This window comes from Pelmatolapia mariae, linkage group LG16_19 (assembly GCF_036321145.2).
Source record: "Pelmatolapia mariae isolate MD_Pm_ZW linkage group LG16_19, Pm_UMD_F_2, whole genome shotgun sequence".
NCBI classification, from domain to species: domain Eukaryota; kingdom Metazoa; phylum Chordata; class Actinopteri; order Cichliformes; family Cichlidae; genus Pelmatolapia; species Pelmatolapia mariae.
In genome coordinates, this window is record NC_086241.1 from 15,153,778 (window position 1) to 15,178,050 (window position 24,273).

Here is a 24,273-nt window from a genome sequence, read left to right on the forward strand (position 1 = left end):
TTAGCCATGAAACACCGCGCTCTGACATGTGTTGTACAGCACCTAGACTTTACTGTCTGTTTAAAGAGCCACTCGCAGGCCCGTGAGGTGATTACGCTCTTTTGAATGTACCTGTCTTGCCTGTATCCCTCTTGCGCTACACGACTGTCTTCTTTTCATTTTTATTTTTTTAACTTGCTGGTTGAGATAGAAAATTGGGTTCAATTTTGTTCTTGGGTTTTCGGGGGAGTTTTTTGTTTGTTTTTGTTTTAGTAGTTATAAATTCTTTGTGCCCCACCTCGTGACATTCTCCTGGGTATCTCCACAGTGACCTCCTCTGGTTGTAGAAGGTTATTGTCCCATTTTTGGATTAAAAAGCCTAATGGGCTGCTGATTGAGTTACGGGGGAAACCCTGCACCCTTGTTGCATATGCAGCAGCTTGCAGCATCTCAGTGTTGGTCACAGGAAGTGTTTGAAAAATCATATAAAGCTCCTGAAATATTTTAGTCCCGATGATTTCCACTGAGAGGCTGAGGAATGATTGAGGCTGAGTTGATATGGACGCTCTTGTTGTACGTGCGGTAGCTGTGTGACCTTCCTGTAGGTAGATCCGTGCTTTACCTCTTTGTCAGCCTGCACTGGCTCATAAAACAGCTATTCGCATTATTGTATTGCTTTTATGGGCAGTGGATCATTTTAATTGCCAAATATGCACTGTGGTCCCATGGGGATTGGTCTCTGGTAGGCTCTCGTGTGTATCAAAATAGGTTAACAGTTCTGATGGAACGTTGCCTTTTGGGGGCTTAAGGGATGATTAATTTATTGATTAGCTGAGCAGGCCTGCAAATCAGCGCCAGAGAGTATGACATGCATTTGGCACAATCTCTCTACCTAGAAAAGCTTGGAGACTCGTTATTTTCTAACATCCATGTGCGAAGGTCACCTTGCTGATACCATTCCTGCTTAGACTCCTTTGTTTTCTCTTTCTCTACTGAGGAACAGTAGCTTTTGGCTTGCCAGACTTCGCCATGTTGCATGTGTGTGTGTGTGTGTGGGTGTGTGTTTGTGTAAACTGATGACTTCATTGCTAGTGGTCTGATCCCTTGGCCTCATTGTTGCTTATCTCCTCTTTATTTCTATTTTGTGGCAGTAGCTGTGCATCAACAGCATCCAGGCTGCTGTCTCTGAGTGGTGGCTAACCGTTTGAGTCATTGTGCAGTGTGTATTTTTGTTCCTGTTTTGGTTGGTCCCATAACTTTAGCTCTGGCTGTAAGCGATAATAGCTCTACAGGCCACATAAAAATGTTCTGAAGATTATCTTTAACGTCTTTTCCAGAAAGATCTCAAATACCGCAGACATTAGGTAATGGTAATTTTGTAAAAGACTTCAGGATGTCTACATAGATTTGCACGTTTTCGCAAAGCCTCATTGATAGGAAGCAGTCATTAACAAGATGTTCAAGTTCAATTTCTGGTTTAGCTAAAACCACCTCATCTAACAGGAGGCTGTTGTTTGCAGTTATACAGCTGCGGATTATTTTGAAACAGTTTTCACATTATTTTCAGCTTAACACAAATAATATTAAAGGAAACATGAAGGCGAGTACAGGTTTGATATATCAGTCTTCTGTCAAGAGGGTAGAAACTCTCTTCAAAGCCAGTTGTAGCCCTTTTGAGGTGAGCTCTCCTGAAGTCAACTCTGGGGTTTTGACAGTTACCAGACAGCCCTGGGGGAATATTGATGCCTTTCCGAGAGCTGAGCTGTAAAAGACCTTGTGAGGCTACAGGGATCCTTTGAAATGTTCTTCTGATGAGCACCCTATAAGAAGCACTATCCAGTCCTCCACCTGACTGCACTTGACTACACCACAGCTTTAGTTTCTTATCACATGCAGTCCCCTCTTTCTTTCATCTGCAGTGAAATCTCAGCTCACCTACTGCCCCAGAAACCAGTGCTGGATAAACTGTCATAGCTTCCTCTGCTGCTCAGTAGTGCTGAGATGTGTGCAAGATGTCGTTGTGTATTATGATAGATTGTGTAATGGTTGCTAAAAAGGAAAAGATATTTGAAAATGTATGCACAGTTGAGACTAATGTCTGATTTATACTTCTATATATACTTCTTTTTATTTTACTCATGTGGCAGACACTTTTATGCTGCCAGTATTTATATTTTTGCCTGCCGTGCCTTCGTTCCACTACAGATATGGCTCCAGAACACTAGTTGGCGGTAGAGTGTCTTTTCAAGTTTATCCGTTCTTGACAGATAGAAGTAGATAGACATGCAAAGGAAGAACTGATGGCACGACATGGCACACCAACCAGTTGTTGCCTGCTGCACTGATGCATTGATTACGCTGTTAAGATGAATACTGATTTAAAAAAAAAAAAAAAAAAAACTATTTAAAAATTCAACATAATCCGACATAAATTCGACTAATATCAGCCAGTATATCAGTTGGGCTCTAGTTTGTGGTGTAGATTTAGCACAGAGGCATAAATTCCAGTTAATGCATATTTAAAATCACTTTGTGAAACAGGATATCTGAGGGTGGTGATGATTAAACATGCAGTTGTGTAGTACAATACAAAAATCATATTAACCAGAGAGTACTAATATTTCTGACTGCTAAAAGAAAAAGGAATCATAAGTTTGTGATTTCAGTTCATAAAGCAAAATGCTTTTAATACTCTATCAGCTTTTTTGGTTGAGATTTTGGTACGAATATTAAAAATACTATATTATAAAAGACTGGGTGCATTAGACATGGAGTAAACATGCAGAATTCAGAATACCATCTAGCATCATCTTGCCAGCATATATTAGTTTTCGCTTTTGAGTTGAGCTTATCGTCACATTTGGAGCATAAAGACGAACGTTGTGGAACTGAGTTCATTCTCCTCGGCTGCACAAAGAAGACACACTGTCTCATTGATAAGTTGAAATGTGAAGAAGTCAGAGTCCATCTTGAAGAATGCTGGGAAAGCTTCTTGATCACTTCCTAGCTATGAACAATCCTCCCTTTCAGTGGTGTTGACTGGACATTGTAAGTTGTTGGTGATAGGTATTTGACAGGCTGGTATGTGTATAAATGTGTGCATGCGCCTGCTGACTGATAGCTTTCTGGTTATGGATTCCTGTGTCTGATAGTGAATACCAACCAGTGGGTGCTCTGCACTCACAGTCTGCAGTCTGTATACTTTTCCCTGCTTGTTTAACATTCATTTATGTCTGTGAAGGTTCTCAGTCATCCAGGTCATCGTTCGAACTGAAGAAGCTTCTCGGATGAGAGGTGAAACGCCTTCAATTAACTTAAAGAAGTCCAGACGCCTTTCTTTCCAGGCTCCTTAGACAACATTCATTTATATTTATTCAGAGGCATCAGTGTAACTTTGTGCTGAACATTGGGGGGGGTCAAGATCTCTGTGTAAATAAATAAATATGGTAATACCTGAAATGAGTAAACAAATGACTAAACAAAATCAACAGCCTATTTATGCAAGATAATTCATAATTTTATTGCGGGGGTTATATTGGTTGGGTCTGATTATTTGGGGGGGCAATTTCCAGGGGGGTTATGAACCCCCCTGGAAATTGCCCCCCTGTTGAGAGGTGAGCTAAACCTGGCCTGGCAATTTATATAATATAGCAAATTAAACTGACATAACATGTTTGCCAGTCAACAAATAAGCTTGAAGTAGGGAAATTTTGTCAGTGTGGTCGTATTTGTTCAATGAATAAATTGTTAAATTTATTCTTCAGATTTTTTTTTTCAGACTTCAATCATCCAAACAAATAAATGGCACCAACAGCAGAATGAGCTGTTTGGCATTGACAGAGAAGATTTAGCAAGTTTTTCATTAGCAAAAACTCAACTCTGCTGCTCAACCCACAAAGTAATTTTCTTTACAAATGTGGCACCATTAAGGGGAAATAAAAAGGCCAACGGTATAACATTTATTGGCTAGAAACAAATTTCCTTAGTTTTTGTGCTAGTTTTAAAGAAGTTTTAAAAAGGACTCTGTTCATGTGCGTGGGCTTACATTCATCAAAAGGAGACGCAGGCAAACTCGTTCTCTTCTTCTAATCAAATGAGACTTTTGTAAGATGCAAATACCTTAATAACCACATACTTTGTACTTGGATACACAGTTTTAAAAACAGTTAATAGAAGTATGTGTCTCATGAATATGCTCCAGCTCCATAGCCTTGGACTTATTGTGCAGATGAACCTGTTGTGGAGGTTCTTGTTGTTAAGAGCTTTGTTCACTGGTTGTAGACTGAATCACCTGTAACTTAATGGATTCAAATAAAGTATTGGTGTGAGATATTACCAAGTACCCTCAGAGGTCTTGTGTAGTCCATATCCTAATGGATCAGATTTATTTATTTCTTTTTGTAATGTGTAGGACTATTATGGTTTTAAGCAGGAATGCCTTTGTGTCAATGTCATAATAATCAACCGAGATACAAAGAAAAAGCACTTTTAACATGAAGAAATGAGGGTCAAATGTTGTCATCCTGCTTCTGTTTTATACATAGTTATATTTGGGTGCTGTTGGCCACATGCTACTTTCCACACCATTCCAGTTTCTTTTTTCTCTCCCTTAGTCGCAGCCTCCTTTTGCACCAGTCTGCTGGTTTTCCCTGCTGTTTTTCGAAGGCATCGGAATGAGATGGCTTCATTTTGTCCAGGGTTCATGAGGTGTTCTGGATTTGTTGTGTCTAGCTCTGAGATGTGATGTGGAGATATAGCGTAGTTGATAGCTCGGCGATATCGCTTCCTGGAAAAAATCATCACATCCTCCCTTGTTATGATTTCCTGTCCATTTCTTTTTACAATTAATAAATTTACATTTGTGATTAATCATATACCCTTTGAAATTGATGCAAGTAAGAGTGCAACTCATTTCTGCCTTTCTCTTGTTGTCCTTCATGAGGTCATATATCAAAGGGCTCAATTTCTGTGACCTTCTCACGCCTGTTATAAATGGCAATTGCTTCTTCATCAGTGCAGAGCGTTAATGGAAACCTGTTAAATCTTGAGATGAGATTTTGAACCGAGAGGAAATTCTTCTGTGCCTTGTCTGATGCTCAGACATCTGAGTCATGCCGGAAGACCTTTTGCCATTTCTCTGCATTATCAGCCCTTGGATGTGGCCTAAAATTATCCATGATGGCCAGCCACATGTTTGTCATTTCTCGTGTGGATCCTGTGCTCCTCTTGGCAGTTTGTGTAAACTGAATCTGAACTTGAGCATATGGTTTAGATTACTCAAACTATGCCCCTTGTTGTTTTATATGAAATACAGTCAGTGGAACATGTTAGCCAGTTCACTTTTCATCCAAGATATTTACCTGAACTAAGTGTGTGTCTCGCATACAACGCTCTCTGTCCCTGTAGTCCAATTTTAATTGGAGCCATGTGACTCCCGGGTAATAGGTTGTGCCTGACCATCTGCAGATGAATGGAGGTTTTCAGGATACTCTTTGGCTGTGTCTCCCAAATAACAGGCTGACTTTGATCGCTTTTGTAAATGCTTCACTAACCCAGTCCCTTCAGGCTTTAACCCATCTGTCTGCACAAATCTGTAACATCCCATTGCGTTTGAATGCCAATCCTTAGATTATAGTGCTTTTAAAAAAAAAAAATCATCACCTTTAAAACAGTTTCTTTGCTGCATGGGACAGCTTCTGCTCAGCTTCTCTGAATGGACGCTCCATTTGGTTTTGGGCTTTTACTTAGAGTTCTTTAACTCCTCTGTCATGGCTTCTAGTGACAGACGAGAACACCCAGATTGCACATACAGAAGCTCATGCGAGGTATCAAAACCCACCGTTTTTCCCTATGCATTTCAAGTTGCATATCCATAGATGGCACTGTGCATCAAGCAGAAGCGTTTTTATAAATTGCTCCATTTGATTCACAGGAATTGTTTGGGGTTGGGAGTGACTGAATGTGGTTATGTGGAAATCGCAGTCTCTGATCTCCTGTCTATTCTCTATATTATGACTGGGGTTACACATACAGTTATCTGATAAGAGCCTGGAGGAGGAGGAGGGGAGGGAGGAGGTTTTACTTGCAGGAGGTCAAGGCCAAAGTAGTTGCAAAGAGTGGGGGCATGCTGTTTTATGGATTTGCAGATCTAAATAACACAGTCACCTCCTGCTGTCAGATTTTTTTATTTTTTTTATTTATTTAGTTAGTTACATTTTTGATCTGCTCTTAAGAATCGGTAAAATGTGAGTTCCAAGTAGAGAACTTAAAAATGTGTTTAAACAAGTGAATTGGCACTTTTAGGAAAGATCAGTAGGCCTTTGCTGCAGTGCTGCTCCACCAAACAGCATGTTTATTCTCAGCAGGGCTGGTTAAACGGCAGCTTTTACTGAATATCTTTATTTTTTTTGTGCAAAAGTATAAATGTTGCACAAGCAGCTATGCATCTATGAGGATGGGTATGCCAGTGGTGTACAACATTTAAAATTGTTACATTAAATATTATAATAATTTAGTTATTTGCATTTCACACGTTGTCCTACCTTTTATGGGAAATGGGGTCGGAGTACTGTCATGGTGTGAGTGCAGGGAACAGTGCAGCTAGCCAAAGTCATCGCCTTGTGCTCACAATGACGTTCCTCTAAGGGCTGTACCATTGTCCCAGATACATCATTAGAGTTGGACACTTTGCGGTCAATCTAGCCAAAAGATGCAACTGTTGTTGCCACAATAGAAGGACACACTTTCAGATAAAATAATTGGGGGGGGGGGTGCTTTGTCTGTTTGGCAATTTTTTTCTCTTGCATTTCCAACAATGCACGTGTGCGCTTGAGCAAGGATCTTTAGTTCACTTAGAGGCTAATTGTTGTGGTTTCCTGCTGTAGTTTACATTCCCAGAGCCAGCTAGCCACTTTTTTACCGAGAGTCTCCAGCAATGCAGACAGCATTCTGAGTTGTCAGACAGACCAGATCTGCTATCAACGCAGGGAGCTGTCTGAGAGTGTGTGAGTGAGTTTTATGTAAGCTACGGAGTGCAGCTAAGCCTGTCCAACTAAGACACCACTACCTCTCATCTCCAGTGCCATCTGGAACATATTAATCCTGTGAGAACTCTCTCTCTGTTTTCCCTCGGTCTCTTTTGCATTTCTTTCCCTCTCTCTCTCTCTGTCGGATGCACGCGCTCTCTCACTTTCTCATTCTCCCTGTATCTTCTGTTCGTGCTGGCAGGTCCAGTTAGGAAGCCCAAATATGTAGAGAGCCCTCGCGTGCCTTCTGATGCCATCGTGTCAGCTCGGAGGAAAGCGACCGATAACAAGGAGTCGTCCCACAATGGTGAGTTTTACTTTTGTAAATTTTGTAAATGGCTGTTTTTGCTGGGGTTGAGGGGAAAAGTGCACTTAAAAACTGCCGTAAGAGAAAATTATGCATGTCGTTGCCTGGGGTCCTCATTGTTATCAGTGGCTTTTAAGAGCAGGGCTTTGTTATTTAAGGGTAGCATCAGTTACTGATGACTCAGTTTAAGTACACAGTACATGTGAGCCCCATGCAAACACTCGGTAGTGCCGTGTTTATTCTAAACTGTGTGTTTAGATTACAGAGGAGTCAGTTTTCCAGTTTGTGGGGACATATTGTCTGAGCAAAGCGCTGGATTTGCAGATTTCGGGGTATAATGGGGACAGGGGCTTTCATTTCTCAGGAACTATACATGAAAATTCTTGTGCTTCCACATGTTTGTGAGATGTGCTTTCAGCGTTATTACTGCCTATTCTCACTTGTGTTGGGCGTTGTGTTTGTGTTTAGGGGTAATGTTCCCCTAAGTGCTCGGTTTAGATTTCCAGCAGAGAAGACTGGGCTCAAATTCCTCCCATAGGCTTAAGTGGAGATGTAAGATGTGTTATCTTTAGCAAAAGGCAATGCACAAAGAGCGCTCTATTGTTATGCATGGCTCACATAACGTACATAGAATTTAGTAACTCAGCACAGCTGACTGTCGCATACTAAGGCACGAGGGTGTGTCTGACGTTCAACTAACACAGAGCTCAGAGTAGGCTACCAGCAGATAGCAGACAGTAAATAAATATGACCTCGTCAGTTTCCGTACCGTTACTTTTATTTACTAATTACAAAAGAGAGTCCTTGCTTGTGTGACTGAGCAGAAATATATTACTGGATAAGTCCTAAACCAATGTTTTTGAGCACAAATGCAAATGCCGTTCCAAAATCAACACCCTATTACTTTTCTCAACACCTTTCCACTATTCCCCACGCCTCCTTATCTAATCTTACCCTCCTTCCTCTTCATTGCTTAATGATGCAGTGAAAAAAAATGCTCAAGGGGAAGTGATGTTAAACTACTTCAGTTTACAGAAAGGACTTGTGTGTTTTGTATGGACTTGTCTCCAGTTTCATGGGAGAATAATATGACATTTATTTTAGCGCACTTTATGTTGTAGATGTGGAAGTTGGCCTTTTTCCTCTTAATAACCATTCAGTAACTTAAAAAGAGAGAGGAAAAAGTGAAAACTTGCTAAAAATTAAACAGTAAAATCTATTTTTCATAAAAGCATTAAGGCCCTTTGTTGTGGTTGTCAAAATTATGGTCATGTCCTTCCTTTTTTCTTCAGTTATTCATAAGTGTGTTTAGATCTTGGCTGTAGATTTCCTGGCCACAGCTTAAAGATGCACATGTGTATATGAACACCCCACACTTCACTTCATGCAAGAACAAAAACCTTTAATAAAGTCTAAGTATGTCTGTGGACGACTGTGAGAAAACTGCTTCCAGAGATCTGCATGTTTCCAGGAGCACAGTGAATCTCAATATGTTTTAAAAAGGACAAATTTTGGAGCCATCTGGACGCTTCCTTGAACGGGCTGTCCCACCAGCCTTGGACACTGAGCGTGAAGGGTCTTCTTCAGGTCATTTGGCAAAACCCACAGAGCTTCAGCAGTCCTCTGCAGAGATCGAGGGGGGAAAGGATGACCATCTTAGCCGCAGTTCATCAATCAGGCCTTTATTGTAGAGCAGCTGCACTTTGAGCAAAGGCATGACAGCCTATTTGGAGCTTGTCAAATGGCATTTAAAAGACTCTGAGAGCATGAGGAGAAAGATTCTCCCATCTGACAAAACAGACACTGAAATCGTTACGGAGAACTCTGAGCACTGCCTGCCGAACATAATCCACAATCAACACCCCATCGGGCACTGTTCATCAGCAGACAAATACCTTCCGTGTGGTTAAGCATGAAGGTGGCTGCATCAGATTAGATTGGGTGTTCCTGTTAGTGGCAGGGGCAAGAAGAGCTGAGGAAGGTATGAATGCCAGAAGCGGGCACCAGAGACTCAAAGTACATCCTTTCGGCACATCAATGAGACGAGATGAACCTTTTGATGCTTCCAGACCATAAACAGTATAAAAGATGGATGTGTTCTTGCAGTTCTTGAACTTATCAAAATCATCCACAGAGGACAAAACTGTTTTGGTGTAAAGAAATGGGGTCTATAGGAATTGACTCTCATTTGAAGCAGTGCTGGAGGAACTACACTTTCTTTCTCTTCCACAGCTTTTTAGCTCCAGAGGTTGCCCCTCATTCCAGATGCTGAGCTTTAATCTGTTTGTAATATCTCGTAATAGAGTTCTATCAGAAGTGGATGTGATGCTTGTGGAGTGAAACTATAGCATAATGCTAGGATTAGATTAGGAAGTTGGACATTTTGTTTATTGGCTTTAAACCTGTAGTTCTCTGCTTGTGCTGTATGGTTCAAGTCTAACTCAAATGCTAAGGGACCGCTCACTTTGTCCTCTAACAATTTAAAATAAAGTAGTATTAAAAAAATATGGCTGTGGCAAAATGAAAGAGAGATGGGATTCATTTGTGTAGTTGTAAAACTGATATTGCTCTGCTGTCTTAAAATGAATCAGAAATATGCTGAACTTTTTAAAGCCTTATTTTTTTTAAATTGTCTGTATATTATATACACCCTGGTATGCATTTGACACTTAGGGAATATGCCCATTAACATTAAAAAAATGTAGTTGTTTTCTGCAGCACAGAAAATATACTCAATACGAGTACTGAATAATGGTTTGAACACTTTCAAGAGTTTGTTGTTTTTTAGGACCCGGTTTTGATTTTAATTTGATTGAAATGTATATTAATGACAAAAATACACATTTTAACCATTAAAAAAATATCTGTGATGCAATAACAGAGGAAAACTGTGATAGGGCTTTCTCTACTGAAGCTGTTATCTCATGCATGTGGCAGATGTACATGTACAGGCCTCCAAACTATCTTTTTGCTACTAGATATGCATGTATAGAATCATTTTACTGCAAGAAATGAGGTACGACTATCTGATAATTTAACTGAATTTTGCATTATGTTATTTTTTGGGTCTGCTCCTAGTGATAGAGATCTGGTCAGTTTCTGACAAATTAGAAATGACTGCTTCTAGGACACTGCCCAGTTGTATGTAGTTTATTTTTATTGCACCACATACAACTGTTGGTATAAAAGCTCCCAGGCATTTAAGGCATTTCTGTCTTATTCTGTTCTCTGAGAGTGATATATATATATATTTTTTAAACATGTTTTTCAAATATTGACTCAGCTTTCAGGCAGCTGAAGAAATAACCACTCCATTTTTAAGGTCAGACATCTACTTACTTCTTCCCTTTATTTGTTCTGCGCAAAATTATTCAGTAAATGCTGCAGACAATCAGCTGATAGGAAAGAAGAAACTTTCCATCGGGTTCTTCTCGCAGCCGTAGTTGGCAGGTTAAAAAATGTTATAGCTGAGAAATTATAAGAATATAACAGCTCATCAACTAATCGTGCATAATCAGGCACTAATGGTGGCTAATTCTGATAGCCCAGATGCAGCAGAGTGAGGCCCACCTTACAGTCTTTTGAATACTTTCTCCCATGTGGACAGAATCATGCATATGCACCATGGGTCACATGTGACAAGGACATACCCACTATTGCTTTTTTTTTTTTTTTTTTTTTAAACAGAGCATCTTTCAGCTTGTGTTGTCCTCTACTTCAGACCGAGTAAACTGTTGAAGCAGGATGTGACAACTTTGCTGCTTTAATAACAAGGTCAGCATCACATTGTTGAGAGACTGCCGGAAGAATCTGAGTCAGAAAATCCATTCAGAGTTTTGCAGGATGAAGACTGTGTGTCATTTACGGCACAAATAAAGTGGGAGCTCTGAAGAGGGGCTTTTACTGAAGGACACCTGTCCTGAGTGTCCAGAACCATGTCCACATCTGTAGACAGAGACAAGTCTTTAGTGCAGCTGAGGCTGATTTTCAAAAAAGTTGAATATAATTTTCTTTTGACAGTTTTTAATGCAGTGTGAGTTTTGTCCCTGTGTTGCATGGTTACTTCACTTGTTCGTCTTTTGGGTCGGGCTCAAAGCATTGTCATTTTTCATGCTCTGCATTGTGGCTGAGCAGGATGGGCTGCAGGCTAAGAAAGGAAACATGCTTTTGACCTACTCAGGAGTCATCTCGCATGGCACTGTCTTTGAGAAAGGGTTATGTTTCCTGTGCCTGCGTGTAACTGCAGAGGGTATTTTTATTTTGCCCGAGTGTCCGCAGTTGCCTTTGTCTTTGTTTATGTATGTGTGTGTTTGCATGCTTGAGTGTGTTTGCAACAGGCAGCCAACAGTCTGGTTGACAGAATTGTTTCAGCTGTGCTCTCGGAGTCCCGTCTCTGTCTCCGTCAGTCAAGACTGAACCGCAGGTCCTGTCCTCTCCTACAATTATGTCTCTCTTCAAATCCCTCATTTTACAGCTCCAGTAAGACCAGTGTCTGAACACTTAACACCTGTTTGTTCATGTATTTATTATCTTGTCAGTGTTAAAACAATGGTCAGACTTATCAGGCTAAGCATTCTGTGAATTTGCACCTCCTAAACCATCTGGCTATAATATTAAGCTTGCTTAACCAGTAGTAATCTTAGTCTCATTTCATCTGCACTGTATGTGTTACTGATTTGTTAACACTTTCTGGAGGCCGTGTCACCCTTTGTGGTGCTCTTTGCACTCTATTATTACTAAACCAACAAATCCCAGCTTATGCAGTGGCTAAATTTAATCAATTATGAATACACTCGTGAAATTGTATAATCATGGCCAATTGTTCCCAGTTCATAATGATATTCAGCCTGTCTTTGTTCATAATTTGCTCTTCAGGAGAATAGTAACTTTGAGGCAGCAGAAATTAATGCGATGTGATTTTTGTTTTGGCTGGCACAGAGTGATAGTTCTGTGCCTTTCTGTAGCCGATCATGTTAATTGTTCATTCACTCTTTTTGATTAAAATCACCTTTTCACCGTATTTTTGTTTTTTGTTTTTCCTGCACTAAATCGTAAAGCTTGATTAGATTGGTCTGCTCATCACTGCAGGATCTTTACAGCACAATCTCTTTGGCCCAAGGGGCCGAATCGCCGCGTGAGGAAGCTTCGGCTCTGTTGGTCTAATAGTTAATGAAATGCCATCTGTATCTGCCATTGCAGCAACATTAATAACAGCTGGCGTATGGTGTCCAGCTGAGATGTCAGTCACACTATGATTACTACCTCTATGCCGTCTCCCGCCCCAGATACGTTGTTATCTATAGTCTTGACCTCATGTAATGTCTCGCTGGACGCTCCATCTGCGCCTGCAGCAGATTCTAACTCTGGAATGTGCAATAAGACCGCTCAACTTGCTTCAGGGGGGCACGTCACCTTGTACTCCTGAACTCAAATGGGGAAGCAGGATGCATGTTCTCATTGAGGGTTCATTAAACGGGCTCCACTGTTGTGGTAATGAAACTCCAGCTGCTAATGAGCACCGGCTGGATTGTTTTCTTGGCAGCGAGTGAGCTAAGGCAGCTCCGCAGATCCAGTCTGTTCTACTGATTCCCCCCCCATTCCTCTGCTTCTCCTCCTCCTCCTTCCGTCTTCATTCTTCTATCACGGAACCACACGGCTGCTATTTCACACCTGCTCATAAACTTCCTCCGGCAGCAGATAACGATGTTGTTTTGTTTTTGCCTCCATTTGCTGTACAGTTACCGGAATAACAAAGTGGTTCCAGCTACATCCCTGGTTTTCCATAACTCCAGGGTAGCGTAAAAAGTAAAGGACAAATCTGATGCTTTACCTAGAACAGGGAGGGTTTTCTTCGGCTAGCCATTTTACTTATTATCTGCCTTCCATTTAGATAAATAAAACTATTTCCCCTAATGTGTAACTGACAAAAATGTCAGCTGTCATATGACTGGAGAGCTAGTGTGGCTCCCCTTTCGTACATAAAATCATAAACTTAGATGAGGTCCATCTAGGTGGTACCAATTAATAAACTAGGTTAATCAAGGCGAGGAGTTAATAACAGTCTTGAGAGTAATGTTCCTGACTGACTACAGTCATCATTTGTGGATGTGATATTAGAGCCAGTGTGAAATTACAGGATATTTGCTATATTACAGCCAGTTTTATTCCGTCTTACCAACTATTTTACATCTAGGCACTCTATAGCCTTGTTAGAAAAGTTAGAACTTGGACTCTCCTAATAGCTTTTTATTTTCTTTGTATATACAGACTTCCAATTAGGACTGTAATGTAATGTAGTGTGAAGAGGTCCCATCCACTGGATTACCCCAAAGCCTTTTTAAATTCTCCCTTAAAGTACCGTAGAGTTGATGGAATAAATAAAATGTCCATATTTGAGGTGTGTGTGTGTGTGTGCGTGCGTGTGCGTGTGTGTATGTATGTATGAGTAATGATAATTGAATGTGAATAATTGGTTCCTGCTCTAATTATTTGTTATATTTTAAAGTTGTTGTTGTTTTTTTTAAAGCACATTTGTCACCCTAGGGTTTGACTGCTCCTGTAATGTGGGATTATTAGGGTGTTGCAGAGGTCTGCAAATTGTTTCACTCTTCTAGGATCTCATTATTGGAATATTATAGCACTCTGAAACAAAGTAGCTAATTATCATTTTGTTTACCTCTTTCGAAAGGTTTTTCTTGCCTTTGCACCTAAGTTATAATTGGCAGAGCTTAGTGATTATTAAAAGTGTCCTGATAGATAGATAACCTGTATTACTCTGGCACTTATCTTTAAAAATACATTTATTTGACCTTTCAATTACTGATTTATACCGATCAGACGTGACATTATGTCCACCAGCCTAACATTGTGTTGCTCCCCCTTGTACTGCCTAAACCACTGAGGGATGGACTGTGCGAAGGTGTTCTTTGGTATCTGGGACCCAGATGTTAGCAAAAGATCCTTTAAGTACTTTAAGTTGCGAGGTTTGGCCTCCATGGATCAGACTTGTTTGTCCAGCAAATCCCACAGATGCTCGATTGGATTGAGATCTGGGGAATTTAAAGGCCAAGTTAACACCTTAAACTTTGCTGTGCTCCTCAAACCATTCCTGAAGCATTTTTGCTTTGTGGCGGGGGCCCACAAAGGGGGCGGGGGCGGGGTCTGCCTCTCTTGGCTCGCCTTCTTCCCATAGTGCATCCTGGTGCCAGGTGTTCCCCAGGTAAATGGCGCAAATGGTCATCCACTTGCTGTAAAAGAAGACTTGATTCATCAGACCAGGTCACCTTCCTCAATTGCTCCATGGTCTATTTCTGATGCTCACATGCTCATTGCACACTGGGACCACTACAGACCATGAACAACCCACAAACACTGTTTTGGAGATGCTCTGACCCATTCTAGCGATGACAATGTGGCCCTTGTTAAACTCAAATCGAATCCTTACGCTTGCCCATGTTTCCTGCTTTTTACACATTAACTTTGACGACAGAATGTTCGTTTGCTCCCTGATATCTCCCACCCACTAACCACAACGAAGAGGTAATCTGTGTTATTCATTTCACCTGTCAGTGGTCATAATGCTATGTCTGATTGCGCCGTGTTGGCATATCTCTGTAAGGAGGAGGAGAAAAGAATAACTCCTCTATGCATTTGTACATCTTCAGTATGTATTTGGGATACATGTGTGGTTAACCTGGTGTACCCAAATAACAAAACCAAGCAAAAGAGCATTAACACGACACAAGACCATACATAACATTTGAAAATAGCAAAGAAGACCAGCAACAGTCCAGTTATCTTCTAATTATATCAACTTGACATGGAAATCAGAAGAACTCTGCTGCTGATAGCATTTAAATAATTAAGTCATAGCAGTATGTTTTCCTTGAGAATCTGCCAAACCACATTTTGACCTTCTAAACTAGTCAGTAAAAAGTCCTTTGTGAATTCAATAAGCTTCATGATATAATTAACAATGAGATACAAAAATTGTCTGTGTTTCACGGATTTTAAGTATCTCAAATTGAAAACCTTTGGCAGGGGTCACAGAGGATGTGAACCAGGAGTTATTTTGCTCTTCACTTGCTGTCAGACTAGAATGGAGTGGTTGTCAGATTTCTCACTACTGCCTGGGATCAGTTTCCTCAGGTGTGCCGTGCCACCAGTTTCTCATTATCTCATAACATTGCTTCAGCTTTTTGCATTCTTCCTCTCTTCATTATTTTACAGATACTACAGTAACACTCAAATGAGCTTAATTCTGGATTGTTACTGAACAGGAGATGTTAATTAACTTCAGCTAGTATCTAAGTGCATCCTACAGCTGTCACAACAATCCACTGCCTAAACTTTAAAGATATTTCATGTGAAATGAATGGGAAATAATCAGTAGTAACAGTGGTTATTTAAGTACTTATTATGCCTCCAATAACATTCCTTTCAGGTTTATTTATTTAGTGTCAGCTCATTGAGACTCTAGAGTATATCACGCTAAAGGAAACAGCTGTCCTGTAAGGCTTTAGTTGCTGTCACCTTAGAGCCATTGGAGAATGTAGTTTATAACTGAAAGGTGGCTCATTGCATCCATGAGCAGGCTTGACAAATCAGGAAGAAAAACCAGTGGCACAGCTGAGATGCCCTGCAGCAAGACACCCAGCAACAGATAGTACTTCCCTGTAGCTTATAGTTGAGCAAGTAAGGGCAAAACAGCACATACGCCGTTTTTTCTTTTCATGAGCTGCATCAAATTGTTTGTGGTTTTTTGCCTGCCTGTCACATTCGTTGACATTTTTTCGTGTATCCATGTATTCATCTGTCACTTTGTCAATGGTTAATTGACAAAATGGTGAGCATGATGAATAGGTGGTGATGACAACTATGAAAATGAAATGGAGCTGGGATTTCCTGTTTCGTATTTAGAATGAAAAGTGAGTAAAAGAGGCCATTCAACTAGAATCCATTTAGAAGTTGTTGACACGCTAGTATAATCAGCAAACCTTCAGCTTTATTAATGCAGTAAATGTGATATGTTTATGTTTATTCATAGATGCATGCACATGATGGACGATGTTAAAACTCGCTTGCAAAGTGAAGGTTTTGTGTCAAGCTATGGGTGAAGTTGGCTGTGCAAGTAAACAACTTTTTGGCACAGCGTATTGATTTTTCCAGAGAGACCACGGGTTAAAAGGGTGTTATTGATTTGGCCCGTGAAGTTTTTATTTGTATGTGCTATGTCGTATCATTATGTCAGTCTTTCTGTCTCTTATGATGTATTCATGTCAGGTCTTTAACAACCCCGGCGCCATTCTGGAGCTGCTGATTGGTCCTCAGAGGCGTGTGGTTTCAAGTGGCTTTGAAGAACCTGTGATGGAGTGGTCTTGTCAGGGCACAGTAATAAAGAGCTGGGTGATCGATTTAATCCAATGACGGAAAAGAAAAAGTTGCGAAGGAAAAACTGAGTCAACAAACTGGATTAGTTTCTGCACTATATTGCGGTTACGAGAAAACTTTGTAAACCCTTTGGAATTGCCGGAGTTTCAGCGTTGGTCACTCATAACATGTACTCTGTTCTTCATCTCACAGTTATGGACAAACAATCTCACTAAACTAAAAAGCACACACGCACTCTAACAGCTGTGCTTTTCATGTCTGTATTAAATACAGGAGAGTAATCATTCACAGTGCCGGGAAAAAGAGCACATGAAGGGACGATGTGCCGTGAACTAGGCAAAAGTCAAGATATTTGGCCAAAACAATGCTAAACATTTCATTTGGATTTGTTTCTACACACCAACAACCAAAACCTCATCTGAAGTGTTAAGCATGCTGGAGAGAACATTTTGGTTTGGGGCTGTTTTGCTACTTCGGGGCAGGAAACCTTTGGAGCGATTGAGGCAACAACAAATTTAAAATTGTATGAAGAAATTTTACAGGAGAATGTCGGGGGAGAAGTGTATGAGATATTGGATTATGCAACAAGTCAGTGACCCTAAGCATACAAGAAAATCAATAACAAGAAGGTTAGAAAAAATATATATTTTACAATAACAAAGTCAGGGTCTTGACCTTATCCCATGAGACAGATGAGTGCTGCATGACCTGAAGGCGGCTGATCAATAACAGCATATATTGAAAAACTGAACCATTTTTTGTTGGTAGCGATGATCCAAAATTGGTCATCGTTATTCATCTGGAAATTTCTGATGGAGGTTGTTGCTGCTCAGGGAGATCCTACAAGTTACTAAATTGACGAGTTTTTCTCAAGTTTAAGTCTCTGACTGATTGAATAAGCTGGTTTGACAGATGCATGTCTGTAATTATGAGTAAAAATCAAACCAGATTTTATGAGAAATTAATTAGATCCTATCAATTCCAAAAAGAAGCTACTTTCGGTTCCTACCTTAATCGCAAGAGGTTACCACAAGGGTTTGTATTTAAACAAAGGAATTTGTGTCTCCTCCTGGAATTGACCTGAGGATCTCTCCCAGTCCACAGCTTACATCATTAAAGCCAGAGCGCACAAAAATACAGTTTTGCCTCTTTTTTTTCAGCAGACAGACAATGTTGCACTTATCTCCAGAAGGCAAAGATTTCAACTATGTTTCACAGTTGTTTTCTCTGGCATGTTTCTAGTTTCCTCACATGGTTTGCACCTGTAAAGCTGTTAGTCTCATAGCATCTTATTCCTAGCTGTTGCAGATCTGTGTTGATAGCCACTATAAAAGCAAAAGACAAGACTCTGACAGGCTAATAATAAAAAAATCAACAACCTGTCACTGCCTGCTAATGTACAGTAGCCATAAATGTGTGATATGCAAGGTGCCCCCTTTTAAAGACCCCAGACCCATTACCATTTTATTGCCAAATGATTAATATCTGTAACCATCTACTAAAAGTTGATGAAGCGCATACAATATGTGGATGCATACTTGAAATTATTCGACCACAACAGGCACTCAGCATTGATGATACCCGTTCAGAGTGGGGTTATCAAGTTGAATTGTGGATGTTGTGGTAAGTGGGAAATGATCTTGTATGTTATTTTCTTTACACTTGATAATATTCCTGGGTGAAGGCTCAGAATTGACTTATATAATCATTGCGATGTGCATTCAGGACTGAGCGGCGTCTTTGCCTGAGCGATTCTAAAAGGCTCCCCTCAAGCATTTAAATGAGCTGGGTGACATTCCCTATTAACAATTGATTTTCAATGCATAGCGTTCCCACTTCATGGCATTTGCAATGGAGATGGGGTGATGCAAGTACAGCACGCATTAGGTTAGCATTCCTTGTCTGCTACTATGTGGACAAAAGCTTGAATTTATTCAGTATAGAACTTGTAGGCTTGTGGGATGAGAGAATTTTTATTTATATTCATTTATTTATTTATTTTAAGGCTTGTAGAATATTTAAGTTTTTCTAAATTCAAAGTAGTTCTAAAGGACAGAGCAACTTCTCCTGAAGGCAGTGCCAATAAATAAATATATAATAAAATAAATAAATTGATAAAAGATAGATACACTTTAAAAAAGACAACCCGGTGGGCAGATGTGTCAAGGAGGGTAACATAAATCTTCTGCACAGCCTAAAGTTATGGATACTGTATGAACTCGTCTGGCAGTACTTGCGATGCATATATCTTGTTTAACACGTTTTGTTCTTGGCTGAAGGAGGCAGGCACACGACTAAAGTGCCAGGCCATAAGGGCTAATTCGGTTTCGTACCGAAGCCTTTGATAAATTGCTGGCATGGGGTGTTCTTTGACTAAATCCTTCTTGTAGTTACAGTAACACCAGCTGCTTGCATTTTAATTATGATTACATTTCCAGGGAAATTCAAGAAACTTTAGTGTTTATTAAATCTGTATTCGATCTGTTGCCGCGGTTTGTGCATTTTCCTTAATTGGGCACGCTTGGCATGTCTGGATTAAAAGGTTAGCCTCTTCTCAATGATAAAAAGCCAATCCAGCTAATGAATTAGAAGTAGTCATTACTTACATTATTGATTAATCTACTGATGATTTAAAAAGAAAAAAAGTGAATGGTTTAACATGTCAAAAACAGTGAAAACTGTCACAAATTTGCAGAATTCGGGTTCATTTCTTCAGGAAACTTATTTTGTTTCACTGAGCTGAAGCAGGATCATGACATCATTGAGTTTTTAGGAAAACAATGAACTCTCACTGAGGGAGCTGATTATTTTTCTGTCGATCGACTAAGCAGTAAAGAGTTCCTCTAGTTAAGTATGTAGTGGGTATGACTTCAGGATTGTGTGACTGTTTATAAGGCTCAGTGCTTGAACTTCAAATGAGATAGAGAGAGAGTGAATTTAGGGTGTTTATTGCCATCTTCAAAGCGGATTTGTCAGCCCCACATTTCACTGATTAGGCCTTTTTCCAGTTTTATTTTGGGTTGCATGACCCAGTAATTTCACCAGGTTGGAGAACTGTATGACCTTTTGATTGCAAGACTGGCAATTATGACAATTTATTTACTTTAACAGGTAATGCATTATCTGTGTATTGGCATTTGTATGCTATTTGCATGCCAATGATGTTTGTCTGGTGGTCTGATTTTGAATTGACTCGGGCTTGGCAGCACATTATGCCACTGGACTTGTTTGTATTTAATCAGATTTACGGTCAACATTATTAATAGCTTCGGAAGAATGAAGGTAAAGGAGAAAATGAAGGCGAGGAGGAGGAAGAGGTGCTGCCAGAGAGATGAATAATAGGCTTTTTGTACCTCGGACATTCTCTCTCTTTCCCACCATCTCCATCATCAGAGTATGCTTGCCTTTTTGACATCACTAAATTGCAGCATCCACATTTGAGTTGCTATCCACAATGGATTTTGACGATAAACCCAGTATTTTGCATACACTATTATTATTTGTCTGCTTTGTTTTTGGTTTAATATGTAAAAAAAAAATGGTCGGTTTGTGTAAACAGAAAATAGATTACAAGTTGTCTCTTCCTTGTTGATGGCACCCCAAGCTTGAAATTGCAATCTAAAGTAATTTTAAGGCTTGAGAATAAAGACCACAGACAGTTCAAGTTGTGTTGCAGGAAGCCGAGGTTCACTCATTGATATTCAGAGGCTCTATGAGTGAGAGCTGTAAACAACCCGAAAGCCCTGGAATTGGCACTCGAGGCATGTTGTAGGGCGCGTACTCACTCACTCACTCACTCACTCACTCACTCACTCACACCCAGTCTCCGCTTTCTTACAATGCTGGATATTCACATGTATTCACTTTCTTTTAGAACACTCACACACCAGCCGTGGCCGCACACGCTCACTCTCTCTTTTCTCTCTTTCTCTTTCTTGCACTCTTGCTCTCTTTCCTCACCTTCTCTGGGTCTGCACCACATCAGCAGCAGCTGGGAGAGTGCAGCATAGCATTTCAGAGCCGTTCCGAGGAGGGTAGGGCCAGCAGCGTGGCCCTGTGTGGGGCATCCAGTGTAGAGAGGGAATCAGCCTGCTAGTGTTAAGCATTTCTCTCTCTCTCTCTCTCTCTCTCTCTCTCTCTCTCTCTCTCTCTCTCTCTCTCTCTCTCTCTCTCTCTCTCTCTCTCTCTCTCTCTCTCTCTCTCTCTCTCTCTCTCTCTCTCTCTCTCTCTCTCTCTCTCTCTCTCTCTCTCTCTCTCTCTCTCTCTCTCTCTCTCTCTCTCTCTCTCTCTCATCTGTAGATCTGCAAGCGGAGAAACAGCCAAGCTCCTCCTCCCCTGCCACTCAGGAACTGATGACAAGACTGGGCTTTTTACTGGGAGAAGGGATCCCGGGTACGACACGCATACCTATGGACGACAAGAATGAAAAGAAGGTATTTCATTTTCTCCCTCCCCTCCAGCTCCCCACCGCACTACCAACAGCAGCTGCTGCCATCGCTGCAGCACACACAGAGAGATAGAGGACAGAGAGAAAGCACAAGGGGAGAAGTTGTGACAGTGTTTCACTTGAATGGATTTTTTTTCTTTTTCTTTTCTTCTTCTTTTTTTTTTTTTTTTTTGCAGCTTGATTTTTTTTTTTTTTTTCGTGTTGATTATGGATGGGGTTTTAAGAGGCACCTCTGGAACTTGTTTTCTTGGGACCTCAAGCAACGGTAACTGTCACACTGTTTTGTTTGAACTGTTCAATCTGTCCTGAAGAAAAGTAACTGCCTATTCAAAATTGGCTGCATGTGATTTTATTCCTGTGCATGCTTTTCAGCGCGGCATGCTAGTCTCCCAGTAACTTGAGTGCTATTCCAGGGGCTCTTGAGTGTGTAACAAGAGTGTCTGAGTCCGGGTACAGAAATAGAGTTGTGTTAGGTCTGAGCCTCAGTTTGTTTGGCTTTACTAATTAAGCTGGGCTGTGTGAAGAGCAGAACCCAACACGTTATGTTTTCATCTCGTGCCTTGGACCGTTTTTGACACTGAAGTAGCAATTCTAGGAATGCAAAGACTTAGAAAGCATTTTATAAATTGTGTTCAGTAGTTGGGATGTGAAAAGAGGAGACGGGCGGTCTGACTCTATGTAGATCTGTGTTCTCAGAGTTCATGTGAAGAGCAGCATGTTATTGTCATCTGTCAGCAATTGTCTTTTCCACCATACTGCTGTTTTACAATGTGCCTTTAACTGTGTTTGTTTTTAGTTTTGCCTCACAGAAAATCAAATGTCAGTCAGGTGTTAGACTTACTGTGTTTATTGGGTGGGACACAGCCTGGAGACTGGAAGTTGACTTAGAAAATTTTATATAGTTATATTAGCATTCCTCAAGATATTAGTCATGCTGCTAGTCATTCTCCATATTCTTCATCCCTATCAGCTTGCCTTTGCACTAGCCTATGGTCTAGAATGAATCAGTCACACTTGGATAAGCATAGGTGAGCTTACTTTTTTGTGAACTCATGTTCATGTTTGACAGCACTGGTTTTTTTGGGGTTGCCAGTCTGCCACACCCAATCTTTTCAGTAGTGCAGGAACATGTATAAAAAACCTGTTGTGCTGTACCAGTACTGATGTTAACCAAATATTAACATTATGTTAATGATAAACATATGATATTATAAATGATTGCTCTTTTTGTATGGTTTTTACAGATCTGGTTACATTGCCTTTACATTGCCAAGTCATTAATTTGCCAAAAAGACAGAAAGTAAAGAGTTAGTTGTGAATTTGACCAATAGCATTATTCTGCTGTCAACAGATATCAGGAAAATACTATTATAGTAAATATTTTGGCCACAATAATTGTGTTGTGTATAAATATTGTGACAACCCTAGTTGGGGAAATGCACATGTTATTAGCACCTACTTGCAGTAGCATAACGGTAACATAACTACAAGTAGTATAAAAGTCGACTAGCAGTCTATTATGCTTGCGAAACCAACTATGGCTGAAAGCCACCCCACCCCCCCAGGCAACAAATAAATCTCCAAAAAAAGGGTTTGGTTTATTCTACATGGGGAATAAACCAAATTTAATTGTATTATTTAATTCGAGCAGTGAATGATAAAATGTCTGCATGTAATTATTTCTCCGATTTGGCTTAGAACCCAACAAACTTTGGAGCTCTACTAAGCTGTATTAGGGACCATCTTTTGTGTGTTTTCAATTGTAAAGTCAGTGCTTTTGTATGCTAAATTAATGGGCCTGTGGTGAGAAAAGTTCAATTTTTGTAATTTTGTTATGAGACTAGGGCAAAAATTGCTTTAAAACCTACTAAGTCATAATCAGTTGTTGGAAGGTGTTGCTTTGCATCTCATTGGGGCAATGATAGGCTGCACTGTATTGTGTTTGGATCCAGTTAAAGGAAGATGGGGAAACTGGACAAACCAGCTTTAATTTGGATTTCTACGGTTGTCGGTTATTTCAGACAAAGATTTAGCTGTTGTATGGTTGTCAGACAGGCTGGATGACCTAAAAAAAAAAAAAGGGTGTCTATTGTGTTCACACAAACTAAAGACTACTTCCCTTGTGAAATACTCTTCAGACTTATTTTGGTTCCTCTAGACATATGAGTGTGTAATTTTTAAGCCTTGCTCCATTTATAGTGCTTATGGCCTTCGGCTTGTGTGTCATGCTCACATGTAAAGTGCTTGTTTATTTGCAAAGGAATTTTTTGCATTGCTTTCACATGATCCAGGTCAAAGTAGACAGTGATTTTTCTCAATACTCCTTCCAAATAAGGTTGGAAAATTATTTTTTGTTGCTTTTTTTTTCTTGTCTTTTCTTGTTCGGGCTACAAAAAAATGTGAACTTGTTGCCAGCTGACTTCATTCTTCATTGACATATTTGATTAGTAAAGTACATTCTTGGTGTACCTTAACCCCCTTTTTTCATCTCTCTTCTCCGCAGTGCTCTCTGACTAGCCAGGGCATCAGCCCCTGCTCCACACTAACAAGCAGCACGGCGTCTCCCAGCACTGACAGCCCATGTTCCACCCTAAACAGCACCACGAGCCGTCCCCCACTCAGCCGCTCCAGCCCCTGTGGGACCATCACCAGCCCCAGTTCCACGCTAGAGAGCAAGGACAGTGGGATCATAGGTGAGGAAGAAAAGACTGTTTAATAGCTCCCACATTATTCTCAGATTTCAACTTTTATGGTACAAGAAAAAGGTTTAGTTTTTAATAACAATGCACACCATGCATGTCATCTAGAAATATAGTTCAGTTTATTTAAACTAATTACATTTTATTTAAGTAAAATGTAAGTCTCATTTTTGCATTTTTGATTTTTCTATCATCTTGGGATATTTAGACTTTAGATTAGCTGTTTATGTTGTCAATGGCGAAAATGCTGAGTGTCCATGTTTCTGTGCTCTGTAGTGAACAATGGGTAACCCACCATTAGTAGATCCAGTCAATCATTTCTAAACTGCTTGTTTGAAAAGAACCCCTCGTGCTGTTTATCCTGCAGTCGCATTACCACAGCTAACTTTTCCCCTTCCCGTGGAGCAATGACATCTTGTTCAAGTT

At 40.3% G+C, this 24,273-nt stretch overlaps 1 protein-coding gene across 9 annotated transcripts in view; it reads left to right on the forward strand.

Moving 5' to 3' along the window:
- tanc1b (tetratricopeptide repeat, ankyrin repeat and coiled-coil containing 1b) overlaps positions 1 to 24,273 on the forward strand; it is a 108,845-nt gene that overhangs the window by 35,253 nt on the left and 49,319 nt on the right. For 5 of the 9 annotated variants that reach the window (XR_010096479.1, XM_063497185.1, XM_063497186.1 and 2 more), the window contains 3 exons: positions 7,207 to 7,311; positions 21,001 to 21,134; positions 23,652 to 23,841. Coding sequence is in view for 8 of the 9 variants with exons in the window: in XM_063497185.1 (XP_063353255.1) it covers positions 7,207 to 7,311; positions 21,001 to 21,134; positions 23,652 to 23,841 (429 nt within the window). In the remaining variant the exon portion in view is untranslated. The remainder of the gene's footprint in view (positions 1 to 7,206; positions 7,312 to 21,000; positions 21,135 to 23,651; positions 23,842 to 24,273) is intronic. The other 4 variants (XM_063497187.1, XM_063497189.1, XM_063497191.1 and 1 more) reach the window with 2 other exon arrangements.